Genomic DNA, 22,617 nt, shown 5'->3' with positions numbered 1-22,617 from the left:
ATTCACGTGCACCGTTCCTCTGCTTTACGCATGTCATGGGGTCTAAATTGACATGTGGCGTTCATGTTTGCATCATTCGCATAAATCGCCACACACTGTTATTATTTTATTTCACGTTTTGCGGGAGATTAGATTAAATTCTCCTCCATCCGCGTGCTCCCCCCCGCGCTGAATTGCACCCTCTTTGCCGTTTCAAACACGTTCCCTTTCCAGCAATACACCCTGAAAGCTTGGGGGCACCTTGTCCGTACGCCGCTCTCGGGGGCGAGCTCCTCGAATGTGTGCGTGCGCGCAAGAGCGTGTTTGAGTGTGTGTGTGTGCGCGCGCGCGTGTGAGCGAGAGAGAGCGTGTGAATGTGTATGTGTGTGTGTGAGTGTGAGTGTGAGTGTGCGTGCGTGCGCGTCTGCTCTGCTGTTGCTGCCCTTTGATCCCTGCATTAGTGTTAGTTAGGGGCTCGGAGACACACTTGCACCGAGAGCAGCCATAGTCAAGACACGGCAACAACAACAGCGGCACCTCCTCCGCCTGTGCTCCCGTTCCCCAACAATACACTTTAAACCGAGCAAAGCCAGGTGCACGACCAAGTCCCTGCCATCACTGGCGCCTCCAGTCTCAATGGGAAAAACCTTTTTTCTTCTTATCCCCAAACAAGGACGAGAATGTGATTAAAAACGGGGGAAAATGCCAAGGAGGAAGCAGGAGCAACCCAAGCGCCTGCCTTCGCGTAAGTCCTTCGCTCGATTTGTTCAATTTTAACGGCTCTCCGTGTGTTTTGCGCAGTAGTTTAGGGTTAAAGAGGTGAAACAGACAAAAGACTCGGCGTAGGTTATTTCTCCCTTTTTAGGTCCGAGCGAGGCAGCCATGTTGTTGGCGATGGGTAACGTTAGCACGGCAGTGAGTGGATAAATGATACGTGGCTTTTATTAAAGAGTGTAATCGATAAAGGTCCGATTCCGCTAAAGGTTGCGGTCAGTTGGCGTATGTGTCGGTTGTGTGCGAGGGATAACGGCGGAGCCTTTTCGGTAATGTGCTCGCCTCTGCTAGGTCGCTTTTCGGGTAGAAAGGGGGAGGATCTGGGAGTCTGGCCGCAATAAAATGAAGGGTCAGTCGGATCAGACGAGCCAGAGTCTGGCTACCCGTACCCTGGTGTTCCTAGTTAGCTACAGCGCTATCTAGCAACGCTCGGTAAACTTCATTTCCGCGGCGATAAACGGCGAACTTTCGCCTCGCAGTTTTGCTCCCCGAATCGCGGAACCGAATTTGTTCGCGCTTGTTTGTCGTCGACTTTAAAAAGTGTGGAAATGCTGTTTTCTTTCTTTTCTTCTTCTTTTTTTTTTTAAACCGAGCCAGTGTATTTTTTTTTCTTCCTCTACCCCTCCCTGTCTGCGTGCAGGCTGTGTCAGAGCCATGGTCGGTCACCTGAAGTTCAGGGTTTTCCCCCCCTTCCCTTTGCAGCCATTCATTGCAGACAGACTCCGATCAATAACGCGGTTAGAGACGGGGGAACGGCAGCGGTGCTCCGCCACATCGCCCCGAACGTCGCTTCGCCGCAGCAGAAGCCTGCTGTCATTCCCGGGGAGTTAATTTTGGTAGGAGGTCGCTTTACTTTTGTGCGTTTGACCCTCTGTATCTTGGATGTTCGTATTGTGCCTTTATCAGTCCAGATAATGAAAAGCTGCGATAACACACTCCGACCACTAGAGGATTGCTCAGATGGTGGTGGGCAATGACAACCATTATTAAAAGAATTATCCCAGAGTGACATTTTTTTTTTTAAATTTTGCTCTTGATCATTTCTTCTCAATACATGCGCAAGCAAACAGCTCAATTAGTCACACTGGGATGCAAATGTAATGAATAATTGAGTGATTCATCTTTAAATCAACGGCGGCCGGGCGCATTTATCTTATGACACTTTCTTCTTCGTTTCTTAAATGTCAGAGCGTGCCAGCTGTTCAGCAGAGGCAGCCGCCATCAGAAAGGCCGCTTTAAGTTGTCTCGTGCACCCAGTTAGCTGCCTTACAGTTTCCCTCTCGTGTCAGAGGGCTCCGAGGTGTGAACGAGCCCCTGCACCTGACACAGTCCCACATTTCTGACACGTGAACTCAAATCGGAGTCATTCCTGTGGCTTCACACACATCTTTTGATTAGTTTTAGTGGTAATATTGGCTGATCTGCTGCTCAGTTGTTTGACCTAGGCTTGAACTTGGGAAATTGCAGCGGTTGGCTGGAGGCACAGGCTGACTGGTGAGTGACTGGATCTGTGTGTGACTGAGTGACGGGGGGATATTTGGACAGTGAGCCCTCCCTGATATGCTGCATAAGGGCTGTGTAAGCCCCACGGTTGGACTGCACAGAACAGGGTCATGATATATAACCAAATATAACCCCATTGCAGCCTTTTCACCGACTGCACGGCGAGCCTTCTTTTAGGGAGCCTGCCCAACGAACGCGTTTTCCCCATCGTTAACCAGAATCTGCGTCTCGTGAAGTGAATAAAGTGTGCGGTTTAAATCATGAATCGCATTAGTTTTAGCAGCAGTTTGTCATTTCAGCACCTGAAACAAGCAGCCTTCCCCTTGAATGTCCCTTCTTCGTTCGTGACATTCGCCTACTTCATTTAAAAAGACGTCTGTAAAACCGTTTCCAGGCTGTTTGTCTATAATTAGATTAAGAACACATTGTGGCGTACAGTGCGGCCCATTGATACTTTAATAAGTTGTGCGTTTTCCTTCCAAATGAGGAAAAAAGTGTCCTGTCCTGGGTGATTGGAGTGACTCACTGTGTAGGATTTTGTGACATGTCATCCTGTTAACAGGGACACGTATATTAATAGCTTTTGAATATTTTTGTGACGTGAGTCACTCGTCTCAAAATATAGCAAAATTGAAATAGATTTCACGTTTTTGTGTAGCAGACGTAAAATGGTGTTTTAGCAGCTACTGTGGGTGCCCACCCAGGAAATAGCAATTGATTGGCCATTTCAACAACCAAATGTACCCTTTAGATTTCACTCCTAGGAAACCAATCCTGCTTTATAATGATTAGAATATTTAAGGGCATGCTTTGTTAGTTTCAGATGTAAAATAGCCAGTCGGCTAAAGCAGTTTATGATTAAAAAAAAAGTCATTTAACAGATTGAGAACTGCTGAGCAAAGTAATTGTAAGATCCAGCAATTAGGAGGTTGTGTTGACTAAAGCGTCCTGATTTTAGGCAACTTTAGGTGCACAGTTTATGTGTGAAAGCTGTATTTCACACACTGTCATCATCATATAGTCTGGATCAGTCAAACATGAAGTCCAGTATTTTCCATCTTTTGGCCAAGAGGACCATAGTTAGCCCAACTCAACCTTTCAATTAAGCTTTGTAATTAGTCTGCAACAAAAACACTCTTCCCGTTGAATCTGAAATGAAGTGCTCCTGTGTAGGCACCGTGCTGGAGCACTGCTGTCTTCCTGGGTTTAAATGAAAGCCTTTTTTTTATTTTTTTTCTTGATTTAGGAGTTGTTTCCCTCCTCAGTCAACAAACTGTCACCGAAAAGTATGAATTTGTCAGAAGCTTTTTGCGCTTTGTTTTGGATCTTCCCACTCTAGAATGGAAGTGTCACCTCATGCCATTCGCTGTCAGTCTGTGTGTTTTCATTATTCAGCCAACAACACCCTGGTGGTGTGCCAGCCAACAAGCGAGCACAATATCGAGCTTCAAATCTCTTCATCTGTGGTGAAAAAGGGCACGCTAATACACTGGCTTTAATGCTGGAGGTGCTTTATCTTAGCACAGACCCAGATATATGGGCTGTGCACTGTCCTATTGTCTGTGTCACAGCTCCAAGAGGAGACTATTCTTTAAGTGTGTGTGCACGGCACGCACATGTGAAAGTGAACACGCAACCCCTGTGTGTTTGTGTCTGTCTGTGTGTGTGTGTGTGCGCGCGTCTGTGGGTACATAAGCCGGCTATGGAGGTCACTGTACAGTATGGCGCCTTCACTCTGACAAGTAAACATGACCTTTGGTGCCACAATGAAAACTGCCATTCTTTATGACCTTGCAGCGTGTTATTGTTTGTGTAATTTCGCTGCCTTATTACTCACTCTTAAAAGTTGTGGGTTAGTGAAAATGCTCACTATGTGCGTGAGACTTTGTGATTTCTAAAATGACGTTAGGCTAGTAGGAGCAAGGCTTAATACTTTGTGTCAAACTGTGCATGTTATAGGCGGTGTTGTCAGTAGATTGAACAACATTTCTCAGCTCGTGATTGATCGTCCACGTTAAAGAAACAGACTGACTGCGAGTCTCTATCGCTGTAAGTGTTTGGGGAGGAACACTTGAGTTCTGCTCCGGGCTATCTCCGGATTTTTAACATTTCTGGATAGATTTCTGCTCCTCTTCATCAGCCAATGGCCGACTGACTGGGTGGCTCTCTACCTTACTGTAATGGCGGGTCACTGGCTCCCTTCCACTCGCTATGATTATAATGACCTTGGTGGGGCCGGGGCTTGAAAACATTGGTTTAAGGGGAAAGGAAAATGAGAGGAGGTTTCCATTTCTCTCTTGGCATAAAATTTGTGGGGAATTTTCTGCCAAGAATCCCCCACCTCACCACCACTGCCACTCCCCCACCCCCCCCTTCAAGTTGATGGGGCTTGGGTGCTCCGGCGGTGTCGGGCGAGTGGAGCTCAAGCGAATAATGATGCACAGGCTTTAGCTTAGAAATGAATTAAAGGGCAGGGGAAAGGTGGTGGGTGCCTCCCTCACCATGCACTGTCACAGAGAGCGCAGAAACCTGCTCGCAGCGAACGCTCATATTCAAACTGAACTCTGTCTTTTGTGTTTTAGCTTGAACGTAAATGAAAACCGAGACTGTGAATAAACAGTTGGGTAAGGTCTGATTGTCCTGGTTTAAAAGACGTGGCTGAGCCTCAGGTTGTGGATCTTATACAGAAATGTTAACCTTATTGGCTGCTTTAGACTATCATGTCTGATGAGATTCAGGGTTAATACAACGTAAAAATAATTGTTTTCTAAGAGTCAAAGTTCTCTGTGGGTCTGTGTGTTACTCTAGAATTACGTGATAAAGGAATATTCTCAAAATAACTTGTTTCATGGTGCTGTTGAATGATCCATTTGAACTTGTGTGCGCCTTTATTTCACGTAGCACATCACAGTGTCACCACAGGACCAGGCTAATACCTGAAACTGAAAATCGACCCTCAGCTTAAAGATGATGACTGAATATTTATTAATCAAGCTTCAGCTTCACTTGTATATATCAGGACTCAGGGCAATAAGTTTCACAGTTGTGTTGTTTCAGGGTGTAGTTTCTGCGGGGGGGGGGGGGGGGCCCTGTTCTGTGCAGGGCGTTCGCCTCAGTCAGGCCTGTGAGGTGAATCAGTGTCGTCTCTGTCTTGGCAGAAAAGCTAGTTGTTTAGCTGTTAGCTAAGCTATGCTAGTCAAAGCAGCCCAGCACATCTTTCACATGTGAACAGTGTAGAAAAAGTAAATGAGAAGCCAGAGCTATCAGTCCAAACCTCGAGCCAGCATCTGCAAATCGCAACATCGAGCGCGCTAGCTTGTGTGGTGGCATGACCCGAGCGTGTCGACTGGGGTGCGAGTCCTTATGTCCGTGGCGCTCAGGCTGCCAAAAACGGACATGTTTATTGTTGTGAATATGGGATCATCATCAGTCGCTCGCAGCATTATATTTAAACATACGGTCAAAGATCCTTGCGTAATGGTCCTGCATGTGTGCATGGCGTTGTACTTAAGTTTACTAATGACATATTGTTCTTACTTACTTAGTACTTATTGACAATAATGGAAATGTACATTTATTTTAATTTTAACTGCAAGATTAAGGCTCATTGAATTTGTTTTTTATCAGTTTCACAGCAGAATTCCCCCAAATTTTCACCCGTTTTTCACTCATTTTATGTATTCAAAATGAACACAAATAAATGCATGGATTTTAGTCAGAATTACAGCCCATGTCTCTGTCTTCTCTCTGCACTGAAAACATGTGTAAGCCTCACCTGAGAGCCGTAGGACACCGTGGAATTTTGCTGCTGCTAAACCCTTAAATTGTTGCTCTTATCTTGTCTCTTAAACCACAAATTTTCTTGATTAGAAAATGTTTGAGGTCACTGGAGGGAGACCTGAGTGCTTAATAATTTAGTATTCAGCAGAAGAGCTGATAGTGTTTACATGTGCATGTGAGAGGCTAGTTGTGCCCCGAAAGTCCAAAGTAGCTCTTCCAAACTTTTTAAGTGACTCACTTATTTAATGGCAAAGCAATAAAACTGCTAAAAACTGTGCATCTTTATTTAAAGAAAAGTAATGCTTTGAATATTTTAATATATGTATTTGATTGTTGAATATTATATTAATCCTATCAACTGAAAGGGGTTCGTAGCACCAGTTATCAAAGACTGTCAAACAAAAGTCGAATGCTCAGTCAGATTCTTTCGGTTTTAGTTTATTTGTTCTTTTATCAACTTTTGCCTGATGGAAAACATTTATGTTGTCAATTTTGTACATGCATACATCATTTAAACAGTAAACACTGATCTCATTCTGATCAATGCTAAAGAAATTAACATATTTATACCCACCCTGAGGTATTTTCAGCGCAGGGAGCAAAAGCTTTCACACAGTCCTGCGTTTACTAGCGACGATGAAGAAACATTCAGATGCTTGTTCTTTTGCAGTTTGTGATTCATCGGTTGTCTGCTGGCATCTCTAAAAAGCAAATCCTGGTACTCGACACCACAGTCTAGTTCAAATTGCAGCATAAAAAAACTGAATTGGTCAACTTTTGAAATGTTGACTCAGAAAAAACCCTCTGATTTTTTTTTTTTTTTTTGCTCGGTATCTGATTATGAGTTACTTAATTCAGTATCAGTAACTGAAGCAGACATGTAGGTTTTTTTTTCTTCAGATGTTTGTTATCTAATAACTTCAAAGTGCCTGCTCTGAACAGAGAATCCTCTGCAGCACAAAATCAGGTAACAGTAGTCATCCTAATACCTTCAGTACAGTACCTGCCTGTCTGCCTGGTCTCAATCAGACCCCCTCTGTGTGGAATGGAAGTGCCTCAGCCTTGGTAACGATTTTTCCCGTGTTGACAAGTCACAACATGGAGATCTACAGCTCGGAGAGCAGCCCTTTGGCTACGCAGAGCCCTGCTTGCACTGAGTAATAGCAATCTCACAGGAGTAGCAGGCTTTCAGCTGGCAGCAGTTCATACGGAACAGCTCGCCGGTGCAGCTGGGAAAGACAGAGCAGAGTGGAGAGGGAGAGAGGAGCTGGTGGTGGTGGTAGCAGTGGAGATGGAGGGAGGGAGGAAGTGGAGAGGAAGAGCTGTTAAGAGCTTTGGGCGGTTTCTCTGTTGTTGTACCACACAAGTGCATCCAGGCCCTGCAGGACAAGCCTTTAACAGGCATGAGGGATGGAGAGCATGAGAGGAGAGGAGGAGGAGGAGGAGGAGGCGGCGGCGGTGGAAGAGGAGGTGGTGGTCTGGGGAGCTGAAGCCGGCCAGTCGTGCCAGACGCCCGCTCTAAACAGGGATGTGATTTATTGTTGGACTCTGTCTCACATTTCACTCCTAGAAAGACACTAAAATTACATTGTACAGATATAAAGAACTTCCTCAATTGTCTTAGAAGAAAGAGCATCGCCCGAGGAGATTTTGGAGCATGTGGTGCTTCTTTAACTAGTACGTGAACCTGGGAAGTTTTTGGCATGAGGAGGGCATGCGAGTTTCGTTTTTTTTTGGCTGTGGATTCCGCATCGGTTGTTGCTTTTTGCTTGTCCCCGCAAACGCTCTGCTTTAGCATATTACACATTAACTGTCCACGAAGCTGCTCTTTGAAATGCGGTAATTCAGCGTAGGTCATCAGAGGATGTATGTTTTGCTAGGGGCCTTAAAATGGCTTTTGGCCAACGCGTTGATCTTTGTCGCCCTCGCTGAATGCACTCTGCACGGCGCAGTGCTATGAGATGACCTCACTTCCTGTGTGGGTAGAGGAGGGCAGGAGGCCTCTTACACACACATGCACATGGATATTCTCTCTCAAGCGCAGCCTGGCTCTAGTTAGCCTTTCGTGCACTAGCCAGGCTAACCCCTCTTTCCTCTTGGTGTGGAGGTGTTTCCACATCGCACATTTAGGCAGTCAAGAGCAAGGCACAGGCTAATATCTTTAACCAGCCGGGCTAACAGCTGCGTGTCTGCAGCTTTTTGGGCTGAAGGATCAGTTTTATAGGGAGATTAAAAGTACGGGGAAGGGGGGGGGCTGTTACAGACACAGGATAGTAGGACCATAAGGCAGTGACAGCTCTCTAGGGAAACAATATATCATCTCTAAAAGGAGAGTGGAAGTGTTTGGCTGCCGGACAAAAGTCCGGAGAAGTTAAAATCATTGATGTGATGTCATCTCTGAGAAAGCCATTGTCAGTGCCGTGTGAGATTATTTATGGCGCTGAAAATGCAGGTGAGCGTCTTAACTAATGCAGCATTGTGGAGGAGGCTTCCCCATTTGCACAATGTAGCCCAAACGCGTTAAAAGAACAATGCGACTCAGGTCTCATCCTTTCATTGTTTACCAAGGGCATTCGGTCACTTGATTTTGCCCTTGTGATGCTAATGAGATTAGCTAATCGCTGTGTATTTCATTGTGAGCGGGGAGCCCTGTAGTTTATGGTACCTGTAAGAACCATAACCATAAGCAGAAACGAATGAAGCTGGACGAATCAGCGGAGCAAGATAATGAATGAGCGAATGGGTTTAGGTAAAAAGAAGTCAATCGGATGGCTCCGCTCATGATTGCCCGTATGTTCCCACTGCCCACGAGTGTTTTTGAATGGGGGCCATGTTGGTTCAGATTGCCGTGTCATTAATCCCTCGTACTCTACAGGGGAGTGGTCAGCGGCAGATGTATTTGCACTTCCTCCAGAAGGTTTTCTAGATTAGCACAAATCCTCCCAGAAAAACCGTTTAAAAACCTCATTTGGCACGCACGGCCGGACTTTGTGCTCATAGCTGGCCAAAGACAGGCATCCCTCCCTCTACATCTCATTCTCTCTGACTCCCCTGATTTAAAAAAAAAAAACAAAAATACATATATTATTTTTATTTATTATTTTTTTTATCCCCCACCTTGCGCCTCTGAGAGCTTAGCCCCCGTGTCGATTTAGACAGGCCAGTGTAATTGTTTGGAAACTGGGTTCTGTCATTTGCATGTAGCAAGCAGCCACTTTGCCAGTTTCAGTGGTTTGACCTTGTTGTACCTGCCAGCCAGAAATGAGATCATCAGAAGAGTAGACGAGAAGCTGACATCTCTCCTCCACCTACCCGTGGCTTTAAGTGATGGTTGTCATAGCAATCATTATGCCACAGAACAGACTCAGTGGGTGAAGGATGGCTTTGAATGCGGCAGCCTCGGGTCACAACCTGGTTATGACAGAACAGATAGACCTGTGAGGTTTGCGGCACACAGTAGCACAAAGTAAACAGCTGCATACATCGCATGTCAGGTACATATAGATTTCAGGTGAAGATTGAAATTACCGAGGCGATGTCTCTTTTTATACCTTGAAGAAAGCGAGGCAGGTATTGGTGTAACGGAGAGGGAGCAGCATGGGGCGAACAATGCCTCTCATTCCCATCAGCTGCCCTGGCCAGCATTTAACATGGAGATTGGAAACGGAATAAGCTCTCCCCCCATTCTCCCTGGACCTGCATGTAAATGAGGTTAGCGGTTAGCATTTCCTGCTGTGCCACAGCAATTCTTCTCCCTCTCTTGCTCCCTCTTTTTCCTTTTTTTTTTTTTTTTTTATAAATAATGGCCTGAAAGTGCTCCCCCCTTTCCTGGGGTAGGGACCGGGACCAATGCTGATTAGTGTCCCTGTCCTAAGTGACAGGCTAAAATCCAAGCAGGCACTGCCTTGGGCGCCTCTGCCAAACAGCGGTCAAAGCAATACCACCATTAAGAAAAGGCATCTTCCCCACCCCACCCCCCCTTAGTTCTCAAGATTCCCTCCCTCTTTCTTCTTCCTCGCTCCTCTGCTCCTTCTCCCTTGTCGTCCATTCTGAGTGCTAATAGATCCGGCCTCCATCGCTCTAACACACTGTCCCCATACATTCATACATACATGCACATATAGAATTACCTCTCACTCTACCCCCACCTCCCACCGGACCTCTCTTTGTATCCCTGGGAGGACTGGCTGCCATAGAGCCGAGTGTCCCTTTTGCCAGTAGGGCGATTTACAAACAATACATGGACGCTGTACACACTCCCACCTTCCACCCTCCTACTCTCTCTCACTTCTCTTCCACAGACACACAATCACCTCTGTGAGGAGCTTCAGCATGCCAGAAAACTACACAGCGGGGTGATGGCCTGTTCTTTTCGCACTTGTTCCAAAGAATGTACCCTGTCTACTTGAGAATGCTAGCGCGACATCCACGTCTTGGTTGAACAAGGTTACTTTGTCAACCGGAAGAGGGACAAAAAAAAAAAAAGAGGGATCTGACATGTATGTCAGCCGGCTTATAATTAGCAAAACCGCATGAAACGGTAATCTGAGCTGCATTTGTGACAATTTTGGCTGATATAAAGCAAATACGCGAGGGAGTCGTGTTAGTTGAACAGTGGGTATATGCTAATTACTCAGTGTCTGAGAGGAAATTGTGAAAAATAAAAAAAAAAGCTCTGAAATAATAACACCGTTGTGTGTGTGTGTGTGTGTGTGTGTATAGACTATACCGTCTATAGTAGCTGTAATAAAAGGTCCATCATCATGCTGTCTTCTGTTTGAAACTCTATACACACAATAACTTGTAAAACAGCCACTGCAGCACAGCAAATTAATCTGGTTATGTCACTCAAAACGTGTGCCACCAGGTACATTTCATCCTGCATTGCGCGTTTTATAGGAAAATAATTTGCATTGTTGTGAGCACTTGCGTGTCAGAGGCATCATTTCTTGCAATATTCTCGCATGTGCATGGAAAAAAAACAAGTTTTTTTTCCTGCCATATGTGGTGTTTTAAAGTGTGCTGCATGTGCTCGCCTGTATTCGCTTTTTTACAAAGAAGGATGCCACCCACATATGCCTATTTCTATGAGATAGAATGGCTGAAATCTTGATGAATATGAAGAGCTCTTTCTCGCAGAATCAAGAGATGGGTCTGTGTTGTGCAGCGTTTGCTGGCGACGAGCCCCATTTATCAAGCAACCTGTGAATTCGTCGTTTTTTTCTTAATTTGTTTTGACATTTACAGGAGATTCACAAAAAGCACGCACATGTGCATCAGCAGCAGATACACGCCTTCCCAAATCGAAGGTGTAAATAAATCAGTCGGGAGGAAAAAAAAAAAACCCAGAAATGTAAACACAAAGTGTTATTTTTAATAACTACTTGATGAAAATGAAGGTCAGTTATTCTTGATTTGTTTGAGGGAACATGTCATCTCAATAGTATCTTTCTGAATAGCCTACTTCTTTTTCAAAAATGAAAGGCTTGTGTTTTGGCTGGTTACAGACAGACTTGGCATCTGGCTTTTATCCACAATAAATGGAGTGTTATATTGTGATTCATGATAGTAGTGCCAATTACTTGTATTACAAATTTTGGAGGAACTACGTTTGTACTATACTGAAATGAAAGCAACGCTGTTTTGTGTCTTAAGCCTACGAGCAGTGGCAAAGCAGAGCAATTAAAAGGCTAAACGAGGTGCGTGAAGCAGACTAAAGCGGTGAATGCTACAATGCAAAATGAACTTATTTGAAGAACTTTAGCACTTCCCAAACCCATGTGACCAGACGGGTTTTTGTGACGATGGCTGGTCAGCAGTTTTAAATGCTGGGATCAGATTTCTGCTGCTGATCGGTGCCCCTCAGGGACAGGTTGCTGTGGAAGACCCCAACATGTTCGTCTGTTTTGGGGTTATTTCCTTGCACTCCAACCTTTTGCCAAACATTTTATCACACAGGAGTTTGTCATTTTGGATAATTTTGAAAGTAAATCTTCACTCACTTACCAACAAACCAATGAAGCGGTGATACCCAGTGAATGACAGACCAAACGTGTGAAGTCACTGCTCATCACATCTGAACTTTGGCATTTCTAGCTTGTTTGTTCATTTCTTTCTGATTTTTAAAATGGTCGTACTGTCTGTTTTTGAACGATCCACAGGTAGTAGCCGTGGCTGTTATCGTCAGTCAAATTACCTTGTTTTTCTTAGTCATTCAATAGAAGAGAGCTCAACATAGAATTGCTTTCAGAGATAAGAGGAAATATGCACAACCTTGTCGGACATGAGGTCTTCTATTCTAATGGCTGCTTATAATATTTACCAGTGCTTGTAAAGCGGGTTCAACAAAAAAGCATGACTCATCATTACTGAAAACACTGCAAGCAGTGAACAAGTCATTCATGATGAAATGAAGCATTTTGGCACAGAGTTTGACAGGAACATCATCCAGTAAGATGCTGACCCAGAGCCGGTGGATTGCCCAGACCACCGCCTTGGGAATACCACGACGCTCGTTTTAGTGTTTCTTACCTTGTAATTAGCCAGCTAATCCTCGCCCCTCTGCTGTGGCACAGGCCCACTGTCCTTCACGTTGTTTTATGTACCCGGCAGAACCAGTGCCAGTCCGGGATCCAGTAGCTTGGAGAGCACATCAGTGTGCCGGGGATATTTATCATGCACGTTACCTGTCAGTCATATTAGAAGGTTGAATCTGTTTGCTTTAAACAGCAGCGTCACTCACCTCAAACACACAGCATCAAGTTCATCCATGAACACAGTAAGAGAGACGATCTGTGTATTTCCTCCCCAGTGATGATTGGATGAGATCATCTTTTATGGTGAAAAATAACTGCCGTCATGTAGGGATGCACGATAGGACGATGTACTGTAAACCAAATCAGCAGGACTGTTGAATATTGAATCTGTTTATCAAAAAGTTGGGACGCTGGTTGGGTAACAGGTGATAGTGTCATGATTGAAACTCTCGGTGGTTCACAGCGAGGATGGAGCGAGGTTCAACACTTTTTTGTGTTTTACGCAACATCCCAACTTTTCTTTGGAATCGAAGTTGTAGATTAACAACCATTTTCATTTTACTGTCATCACTCAGGTAAACTGTACAAACCAGCTGAGAAGGAATTCATGCTATTAGAGGTTAAATAGAAGAGATGTTATGTATAGTGATTTCTTCACAGGGTCTGTACAACATTAACTAACCCAGCAGACAGATCTCATGCAGTGAAATCCAAATATATTTTCACCACAGAGATGCAGAATTTATCTGTTGAAGTTGTTTTGGTTTTGGTCAGGCTGGTGTCTATATGCCTTCAGGCTTACACACCACTGACTGTCTGGTACTCTGGACTGGTCATTGTTGAGTCTTACAGCCTTAAGTTATTACCTTTTTATTTACTTTGTTAGCATGTTTGCTTTTGCCTCTTAGGTAAAAAGTGATGCTTTTTTTTTTTTAACCTGATTTCTTAAAGAAGAAAAATAGCTTAGATACACAAACATGGCATTGAAAGTCTCTGATAGTGCGGTGCATTAATTAGAAAGTGACTGCCCTTTGTCCACTCAGTTGAAATGAGGATTGGTAGACAGAGATGGGATTTGAAGACTCTTCTGTAATAGACATTTCAAACATTTTGATGCTGTTCTTGGGACTGTGACAGCAAACATTGGCCCATTTTCACTCACCAATTAGTGTCATTAGCTGGGTAATGCAGTTTGCTTGAAGCCTGGGATGTAGATTATTGCTAGAGTGATAATCCTAATCATTTCGTGAGCTACTCTCTGCGTTCAACTACAGAGATTCTCTAAAATGAGATGAAAAAGTTCTGAAATTGCAAGATACCTCTGTCTCTTTCTGGGCAATTAGTTAGTCACGCAGGCTTTGCTGCAATGGTCTCATACCACATTCACACTGTTGCATCAGGATGTTGTTGCATGTGCAATGGAAGCTGACTGTCTTTTCAGGAAAGCAGGGAAACTTTTCAGAAGTTCACTGCACTCAAAGTAAATTAATGCAGTATACTGCGATACTAATCCACACCTTCGTACTCTAAATATTCGTATGTGTAACACCCACAGTTACATGTGATACAACCTTTACTGTCATGCGATCATACAAACACAAGTCCAGCACAACATGATCTGTCCAAAGCATGCTCAGGAACATGTGAGTGTCACACTAACTTAAATCTGATGCAGTTCTTATCTCCTCTAATCACAATCTTTGTAATGTGTCAGTTCATGCTGCAAAGATTCAATAGACATACCGCTTCTCTCCCTCCAGCAGTTTAGATCCATAGCTTTGATGACACATTTGAGGCTGTGAGCAAGTTTTTTTTTTTCTTTTATTTAACACAAGATGCTAAAAATGGAAGGGAAAAATAAACCAGGGGGTAAAGTGCACTTCATCTGCAATGAGGAATTTCAGAGGTCTGGGGCTCTCAGTCGTCTCATTCTCTTCCAAGAACACTTCTCCTTCCTGTTTCACCTCTGGCATGCAGCCCAAAGTGCCCACAAACCACGGAGGCCAAGGCCGAAAATACACAGATGGTAATTTGCACTACATTTCAATACGACTGAACCGCCATTATATATAGCCCTGCTGCCTGAACCCTGATCCTCACTGAGAGTATCGCCTCACCTCAGATTCCAAATAAAAGATGGGCTCTTTATGTCTTTGTCGCAGACTGCTGGTGTGACTGTGGCGGGCTGAGTTGGAGTGAAGTTTTCATAATGTTTGAATGTCTAACGTGAACCTTGATCAGTGCACAGGGGGATGCTTTTCCTTCCTCAACATAATTAATTGCTAGAGGGATGTTAAATTGTTTAGCTTACTTTTGTATAGAAGAAACATAGATGTCAGATTTTCAAGTCATTAAAAGTAAAGACCTTGACAGCTGCTACATAATTGACTACATATATGTTGTTTGTTTGTATAAGGAAGTGTTGCTACTAAGAGTACAGTTTGTCTAATGGCGGGATCGCACTACATGAATGTAGCCTGATTTTGAGACGATTTTGTCGTAGCCAATCAGTTGCCAGCGTTGTGGCCAATGTGGGCCTCCGCACTCGTGGAGTGTGACATGTTAAACGACCTGCCGACAAAAAAACTAGCATGTCAGAAGTTTTCCGCCTTGACACGTCTAGTGTGACATCTCCCTCGACATGTTCCAGGTGCTCTCTCCAGAGCGCAGTCAGGTAACCATGGCGAGGAGGAGCAGGAGGGATGCTGAGGTTGCTGCTGTCAGGTGCGACGACAAAAGAGAGGAAAAGTTTGTTGAGCTGTGGCAGCAGTCCCCCTGCCTGTTTGACGCTTTCCCCGAGAGAGTAGCGTGACAACAACAAGAGACAAATGTTGGCGAGAAATAGCGGAAGCACTTCATCAGCACGGCGAGTAGCTGACTATGTGGTCATAACATTATCCCCGGTCCTAACTACGGTCCTAATATACTAATGTTACACAAGACCGCCTTCTGTCAGTTTGATTGACAGTTGCTCCACCCGCCTCCCTGGTGACATCTGAACTCGGGGCGTGATCGTGAGATAAGACGTGCTGTGATTAGTCGGGGTCACACGTGGAGTCTTACCAGTCACCCGACCGTCGTTAAAGACAAAGAAATCATGTGATCTCGGCATAATAGACACTTAATTTAAATTGGCTGATTTAAAGGAACGGTCCGTCACACCAGGTCACCAAGCTTCAACAACTTCCTAATGGGAATAACATGATGCATAAACTTTTGCTCCTGCAAAAGAACAACAGCATTTAACAGATTGATGGCATACAGTGTTATGTGAGGGGGAGGGGGGGGGGGGGTTCTTGCACATCCAGCTGGATTTATTTAAAGCGTCTGTGATTTTATTATTTATTAATGACATTTGCATTCCCAGTCGTGGAGACACAAGAAAGAGGCAAAGGGGTGACGGGAGACATATAGAAGAAGAAAAAAGTGCGTGGGTGTGACAGAGATCAAACAAGTGACAGATTATGGAAAACTGAAGGGAAACGATCCTGATCCAGTGTGTCCCAATTAATGGAATTACCTTCCTCCTCGGGAGGACTGTTAGTCATTTGCAGAGACGTGAGCCCGCCAGTAGAGCGTCTCTCCCACCATATTGTCCAGCAGGCGCTAATAAGGCAGCCCTGACCGCCGGGCGTGCTCATTAGCATAGCCCGCGGCCGTGGTAACCCCCGCCAGGGCCCAGCCGGACACTTAATTACCGCCATGGCTCCTTCCTCACTAAATCCATACTTCTACCTTCCTTCGTATATCCTCACCCCCTGCTCTGCCTCCTTAACCCACCATGCACACCACACCGCCGCTCCCCCTCCCAGTCGTAGCAGGGAAGGATGTGCGGCCAATCATTTCACTGATGTAAATGTGATGCCTTTAGTCTCTGTGTGTTGTGGCGGTCTTTTATGTTATCTCGCTCTTTATGGCTTTGTGGTCAGCAATCTTTGAGATTTTTAGTGATTCCCCGACCTGCGCTACCTCTCTCTAGCTCCTGCTCCCTCGCTCTTGGCCTCTCTTACTCTCATCGCTATATTAGCTCATGGGCATGACTCTCATTTTGACATCAGCACAGTATCGATGCACCCCCTGTCCAGCCTTAATCGGCTAATGGCCTCCTCCTCTTTCCTGCACAGCCAAATCAACCCCTCCCCTAACCATCCCTCTATCTGTCCCTTCCTTCCTTCGCCTCCCCCCCCCCCCCCCCCCCCCCCCCACCCTGTTCGGGCCTGGGGTCAGTGAGGCCAATTTTCATGCCTGGCTAAGTCACAGAATAGCTTTGTGTGTGTATGTGTGTGTGCATGAGAAAGAGAGCCATGTTAGTCAGCAGCCTCACACAAGTCATGTGGTGGGTGACCTCATGACCTACCTTTACTCTAGTCCCCTCGCTCTTCCCTTTACCAGCGATCACTCTGTGTGACAGGGAAATCTGGCCGACTCCTGTACTAAACTCGTATGCACACGCGCACGCACGCACACATACGTGCACCCCTCTCTGACCTAGAGAAGCCGCGGCCAAAATAATCCTGCCAAGTTCACAAATGGAGATTGTTGACAGCACTGCGTGGCGAAACAATGAACAAGTACGCTACCTGCAACGTCCGACTGTTTTTAGCTGTAGTTCCAGGCTGGGAGCTCCCTGTCTCGTTTTTGTGACAGGTTAACACAACGCGCCGCTTTCTAAACACTGTAAGCCACAGAGGTGCTACATCAAAATATTTTTAGCTGCTCAGTGTGCATCCCTGTTCAGTCTCAGTCGGGCAGTTTATCCGAGCCGGTCTCAAAGCCTCACGGTCTTCTCTTTATGTAGCCTCAGCTTGCACTTTGACTTGTTATGGCTCTCTCTTTGTCTATAATGTGGTGGCGCTATACGTCTCTGTGGCCCAGAGAGAAAATCCCCCGCCACTGCACCACTGAATCACCCATGTGTGAGTGATAACAGATCCAGACTGCTGAGCACCCCGCAGCTGTTTGTCTCAACATGCAAGTCATCCCCGCCATTACACCGCTAAATGGTTCCCTTTCAGTGGCAGACGCTCGCCGCCTCAGCCCGTATCTCCATGCCTCCATCACTTGCAGGGCAGGGGGGGCGGGGGGTTGCAGTTACTGTCGCCGAGCCAGCCACCGTACTTGAGGCAAAGCAGTTGAATGTGTGTCAGAAAAAAATGCAGTGGGGGGAGGACTCCAGCATCGAATCCCATTCTTGGCTGTGTAGTTTAAACACATGTGTGCACGTGCATATGTTTGTCCCCGTGCGCGTGGTGGGCATACAGCGGCAGTTGCAAGTGCAGCGCTCAGACGAAGCCCCCTTAGAGCTTGGGCCGGAGACCATGACCTTGGGAAATGTCATTCCGCCTACGGGGGTGGTTCGCCTGTGACACACAAAGCCATGGCGGTGGAGTGCATCAATGCACTGTAGCGCTCTGGCAGAAGCCTAGTGGTGTAGTGTTGCGTCCAGCTGCACCTAACCCTGAGGTTTAAGAGTGGACCTTGGAAGCAAGAGAGTTCAGCCTCAAAGCTGAGACCTTGGGTCAGCAATCTAGCGATTTCCCTCTAACCACATTACAGCCATTAGTGGCTCTTGCTGCTTTTCGCATGTCACATGGAAATGGGTCAAGCCCTGCCCTGCATGACTCACTGGCTCTTTCTCCATCTCCCTCTCTTTCTTTCCTGTTAACCCTACTCAGGTGGCGAAATGGCTTCAAGGAGCATGGGAAATTGGCTCCACAATCAGTGCATTATGGCGTTTTCATTCACCTTTATAAGAAATGAGCAGGGTCACGCGTGCTGTTTGTGCTCATCGGTGTCGTACGTCTTTTGTTGTTTGTCTGGGTGAAGTCTCTTAGATGTGGGTTTATGCACAGTTTGCAAAGCCGTGTAGACAATGTTGTAACGTAATCCGGTTTTTAGCGTCTGACATTTTCTGCCAGCTTTTGGTTATGTGTGTGAAAGCTGAGATTGGGACTGTGTATGTATGTGTGAGACAGATGAGAAGATGTTGGGAAGTGTGTGTGTGTGATATCTGTTGCAGCAGGAGAGTAGCGGTCATAGCGGGTTGTGATCATGGTCACCTTTGCAGACCACGGTGAGCCACGCTGGCCAGATGTCAGCCAACTCTAATGATCCCAACAGGTTGCTGGGCTGGGTTGCCTGGCAACCATTTTTGCCTTTGCCTGTAAACAGAGAGCAGACCCACCAGGCCTCTGTCAGGGTCGCGAGGGTGAAGACAGCCTTGGTGCGTGCGGATATATGTACGTCGTTGTGTGAGATTTTAAATAATTTCATCGCCTCATGTTTTTTGCAGCTGCATGAGAGCAAATCTCAGCCGGTTTCCTTTTTTATCTATGTTTTGTGAGGTTGTGTACACTAACCCAAAGGGAAGAAAAAAGTCAGTTTTGACATTTTGCTTTGCCCAGGCTTGGTGCTTTTGACATATTCTTATGGAGGTTTGTTAATATGTATCAGGAATATTCACTTTTCTTTGTTCGCCCTTGTCTGGCAAGCTGTAATGTTTTGCTTATGAATATTGATACATGAAGTGTATATTAATGACCCTTGGTGACCTTAACCCTATCCTTATTGGCTCCCCGGTGGTATCTGCAGGCTCATGAATATTAATCTATTTCTGTAACCTCCATTACCCTAATCTTTGCTGTCTAGCCTCCCAGAAGGACCCGTTGTCATGGTAACCCCTTTACCAGACTCTTCCAGACCAAGGGTGGGAAAAATATGGTTAAAAAAGGACAGAAAAATCAAAATTACTCAAACATCTTGGATCCGCCTTGTGGAGAGCTGCCACTCTATAAGTAAGAGGTTGAATTCGCGTTGGAAGTCGTTGTGGCGGCCGCCTCGCCGAGCGTTTACTTGGGTTTGTGCAGGCATTTGTGTTTTGCAGAATCGTAGTGTCAGTTAGGCTTCCACATGGTACGCCAATTGCTCTGCTACATCAGACAAGCAGGGATGGGAAATAATAAAAGTGAATAGGAAATAGTAATTTGCAATGTTCAAAGCTGTCTGCAGTCAGCCAGCGGCTATGACTATTCCCTCTGCTTAGCTCTCAGTAATAAGTGTTTGATGTTCACAATTCTTACGCGGGATTCTCCAGTGTTCAGCAGAAAGATAATGTCCAACTGTTCACCAGAGCAACATGGTGATATCTTTGTCTCAATACTTGCACAGCGCTTGTTTCTGTTCTCTCATTTCAAACTGTGTGCTCTCGCTCCTCTTCCAGATGTGGACAGCAACGAGGAAGGAGGGCCTGATGACGGTCCTGTGGAGGAGGAAGGCTGGTTTGGGAATGCTTCTGACACACGCTCAGAGTCGTCGTCCTATGGAGACACCCAGGATGAGCTCCTCCTGCCCAGGGGCTCCTCTCCTGATGAACGGCCTGGAGTCAGCACCGGGTCCGGGGACCCCGACACCTGCGGAGGTGAGAGCTCGTTGGGTTGCCCTACGCCCGTCCATCGTGCCTCTTTGGAACTTCTTGGACTGGATGGAGGTGCATTCTCGGCCCAGGACACACTCTCCTCCGTGGTGTCGTCGCTGTATGGTGAGGCAGCATCTCGTGCCCTGGGAAAACCCCTCAGCAGCAACCTACGGCGCCTCCTAGAGGCTGGGTCGCTGAAACTTGACACTGGGGAACTCCTGGGTCGGTCATCCAGGGGAGGTGCCGGCGGGGAATCTCCTCCAATAGGTCTAGCCCCACCTTTGACCCTCTCCCCGTCTTCACACCATGCCCAACAGTTAAGTGCTCTTGCCCGCAAACTGGCCAATAACAACAACAGCGGCTCAGCCTCACCAGCCTCCTTGGCACCCTCAGTCACCAACATTAAGCAAGAGCCCCTTGACCCCTTTAACTCTGTCACCCCCAGCAACGGCAGTGGCTTTGTATGGGCAGGTGTCGCAGATAAATGGCCACCGGCCAGCTGCTCCACGCCCTGCGGCTCCAGCCTGTCCCCGGACTCTGCAATCCAGAAGTTAAAAGCAGCAGCAAATGCCGTACTTCAAGACAAGAATGCCGTGGCCTCCTCCTCAACAACTTCTTCCTCCTCCTCCACCTCTGCCTCATCTGCAGTGCCCGCCCTGGGAGGGGGTGGTCGAGGAGACGACGTGGTGCGCTTCGATGCCTTCAACTCTCCGTTCAGCCCACAGTCGGCTAGCTCCACCCTCGCTGCGCTTTCCAAGAAAGTCAGCGAGCGGAGCCAAGCCTCGTCAACAGCCAGCGCTGCTCCTGACCACCAAGCCTCAGCCAGTTCCTTTCTCTCGCTCGTGTCAATGACCTCCTCTGCTGCCTTGCTCAAAGAGGTGGCGGCCAGGGCAGCAGGAAACCTGCTGGCAGAGAAGAAGGACGGTTCCTCCTTGGCGACTGCTGGGGTCCTCCAAGAGGATGTGAAGCCCCTGCTGGACAAAAACCAGAAGGCTCCCACGCCCTCCACACCCACCCAGGGCCTAGAGTTGCTGTTGCCCTCTACTCCAAAGGGCAGAGGCAAACCCAACAGCCAAGCAGGTAATCTTCAGTAAAAATATATGCACAACAATCAATATAAGCAGGAAAAGTAATACTGCTTTAATCAAAATAATGATCGCAGGATACAGATCATTGGAGCTCAGCTCAGCGTAGGTTAGTTTAGGTACATGTTTGGATATTTTTCCAGTGAAAAGATGTTTTTTTTCTTTAATGAGACACAGTTACAGAACACTAAACAGAACACTCAGTTGTTGCCTTGTGTTAAACACTGAATCAGGGTACTTGAGCTCAAACAAGGTTGCTACAATAAAATAAAATGACCTTATGTCTGTATAGAAGAAAGAGATCACGAACGTTCAAGATCATTTCGTCTGCACCTCAAGTTTCTTCATTGTGCCCCTTTCTTTTGAAAAATGATCGTACAAAGTTACCTGAAGTTCAAGAGAAATATCTCCACTGTCATTACACATCTTCCCATTCAGCATTTACCCAAAAAATAACACCACTCATGTAATGCAATGCAAAGTAGAACACTTAGTGCTGATTAATTTAAACTAATATTACAATGGAAGCACAACTCCAAAAAGATCAAACGTCTTTGCTGTCATTGTGTGGGGGGCTCGAGGGTTTGCTTGTCACCAAAACACTATCAAAAAAAAGCACAATTCTGAACTTCCATGACATGTTTTCTCTGGTTTCGTAATGGTTTTGTTCTCACCTCGCTGGCGCCGAAGTAGCGAGTAGTGTAGCCTCGGCCTAACTGTCAGCCGAGCAGAGAGCGTAGCCGAGAGAAAACAGCCCTGGCTGGCCTTCTAGTCTGGGAAATGGTCTGTGGGCTCAATGGGGGGTTCCGACTGAGACCTCGCTGCCTTCCCAGACCAGCTCGTTTGTGCTCGGATGTGCATGCTGCCAAAAGAGGGCCGTCAGTGTGTGCTCGGCACAGTGGGGAGCCCTGGAGTCCATATCCATCTCGGCAGCCTCCTCCTGGCTTCAACCCCCACTAACCAGAGCCCTCTGCACTGATCAGCACAGCAGACTTAAGGCCAAACACATCATACTTTCCACTGACTGGATACAGATGCATGCACACACACACAGACACACACACAGACACACACACACCCACCCCCACCCCCCTCACTCTCTCTCTGTTACTCACAAATGGCCATGCAGTATATTCTGTAAGTGTGTACTCAGATGTAGACATGTAACCCAAACAAGGGTGCACACAGATCTCACTCTCGCACGGGGAGGGAGAAAGCTTCAAAGTGCAGCCTCTTGCTAAGTAGCCTTTAGGGAGAGCAGAATGTTTTCTGGGAGATGGATGGGCACTTTTGAGGGATTGTGTCGCAACCCCGCCAAATCTAAAATGGCTGGATCAAATTGACTTCAGACAGATGAGGCAGTCGATGTAATATTCTGTGATCTGCATGCTAAAGAGGGGGTCTGCTCTAACCTGCGAGCCGTCAAGGTCGAGCAGCGCTGTAAAAATGCAGGTAGTTGTTTGGTCGCCAGACTGAAAAATGTGACCTTGATTACCGACTGTCATGTCTTGTTTTATTGTCGTCCCTTGCCAGTTCCACCATAAAA

At 46.3% G+C, this 22,617-nt stretch overlaps 1 protein-coding gene across 2 annotated transcripts in view; it reads left to right on the top strand.

Moving 5' to 3' along the window:
- Positions 1 to 591: 591 nt before the first annotated feature.
- Positions 592 to 22,617, top strand: part of znf827 (zinc finger protein 827) — a 65,004-nt gene continuing 42,978 nt past the window's right edge. For both annotated transcript variants that reach the window (XM_041934184.1, XM_041934183.1), the window contains exons 1-2: positions 592 to 724; positions 19,792 to 21,066. In XM_041934184.1, the coding sequence (XP_041790118.1) occupies positions 682 to 724; positions 19,792 to 21,066 (1,318 nt within the window). In that variant the 5' untranslated portion in view covers positions 592 to 681. The remainder of the gene's footprint in view (positions 725 to 19,791; positions 21,067 to 22,617) is intronic.

The sequence above is a fragment of the Chelmon rostratus genome, chromosome 3 (genome assembly GCF_017976325.1).
Source record: "Chelmon rostratus isolate fCheRos1 chromosome 3, fCheRos1.pri, whole genome shotgun sequence".
NCBI lineage: Eukaryota > Metazoa > Chordata > Actinopteri > Chaetodontiformes > Chaetodontidae > Chelmon > Chelmon rostratus.
The sequence above is the reverse complement of the archived record's forward strand: the minus strand, read 5'-3'. Positions and strand labels throughout refer to the sequence as shown.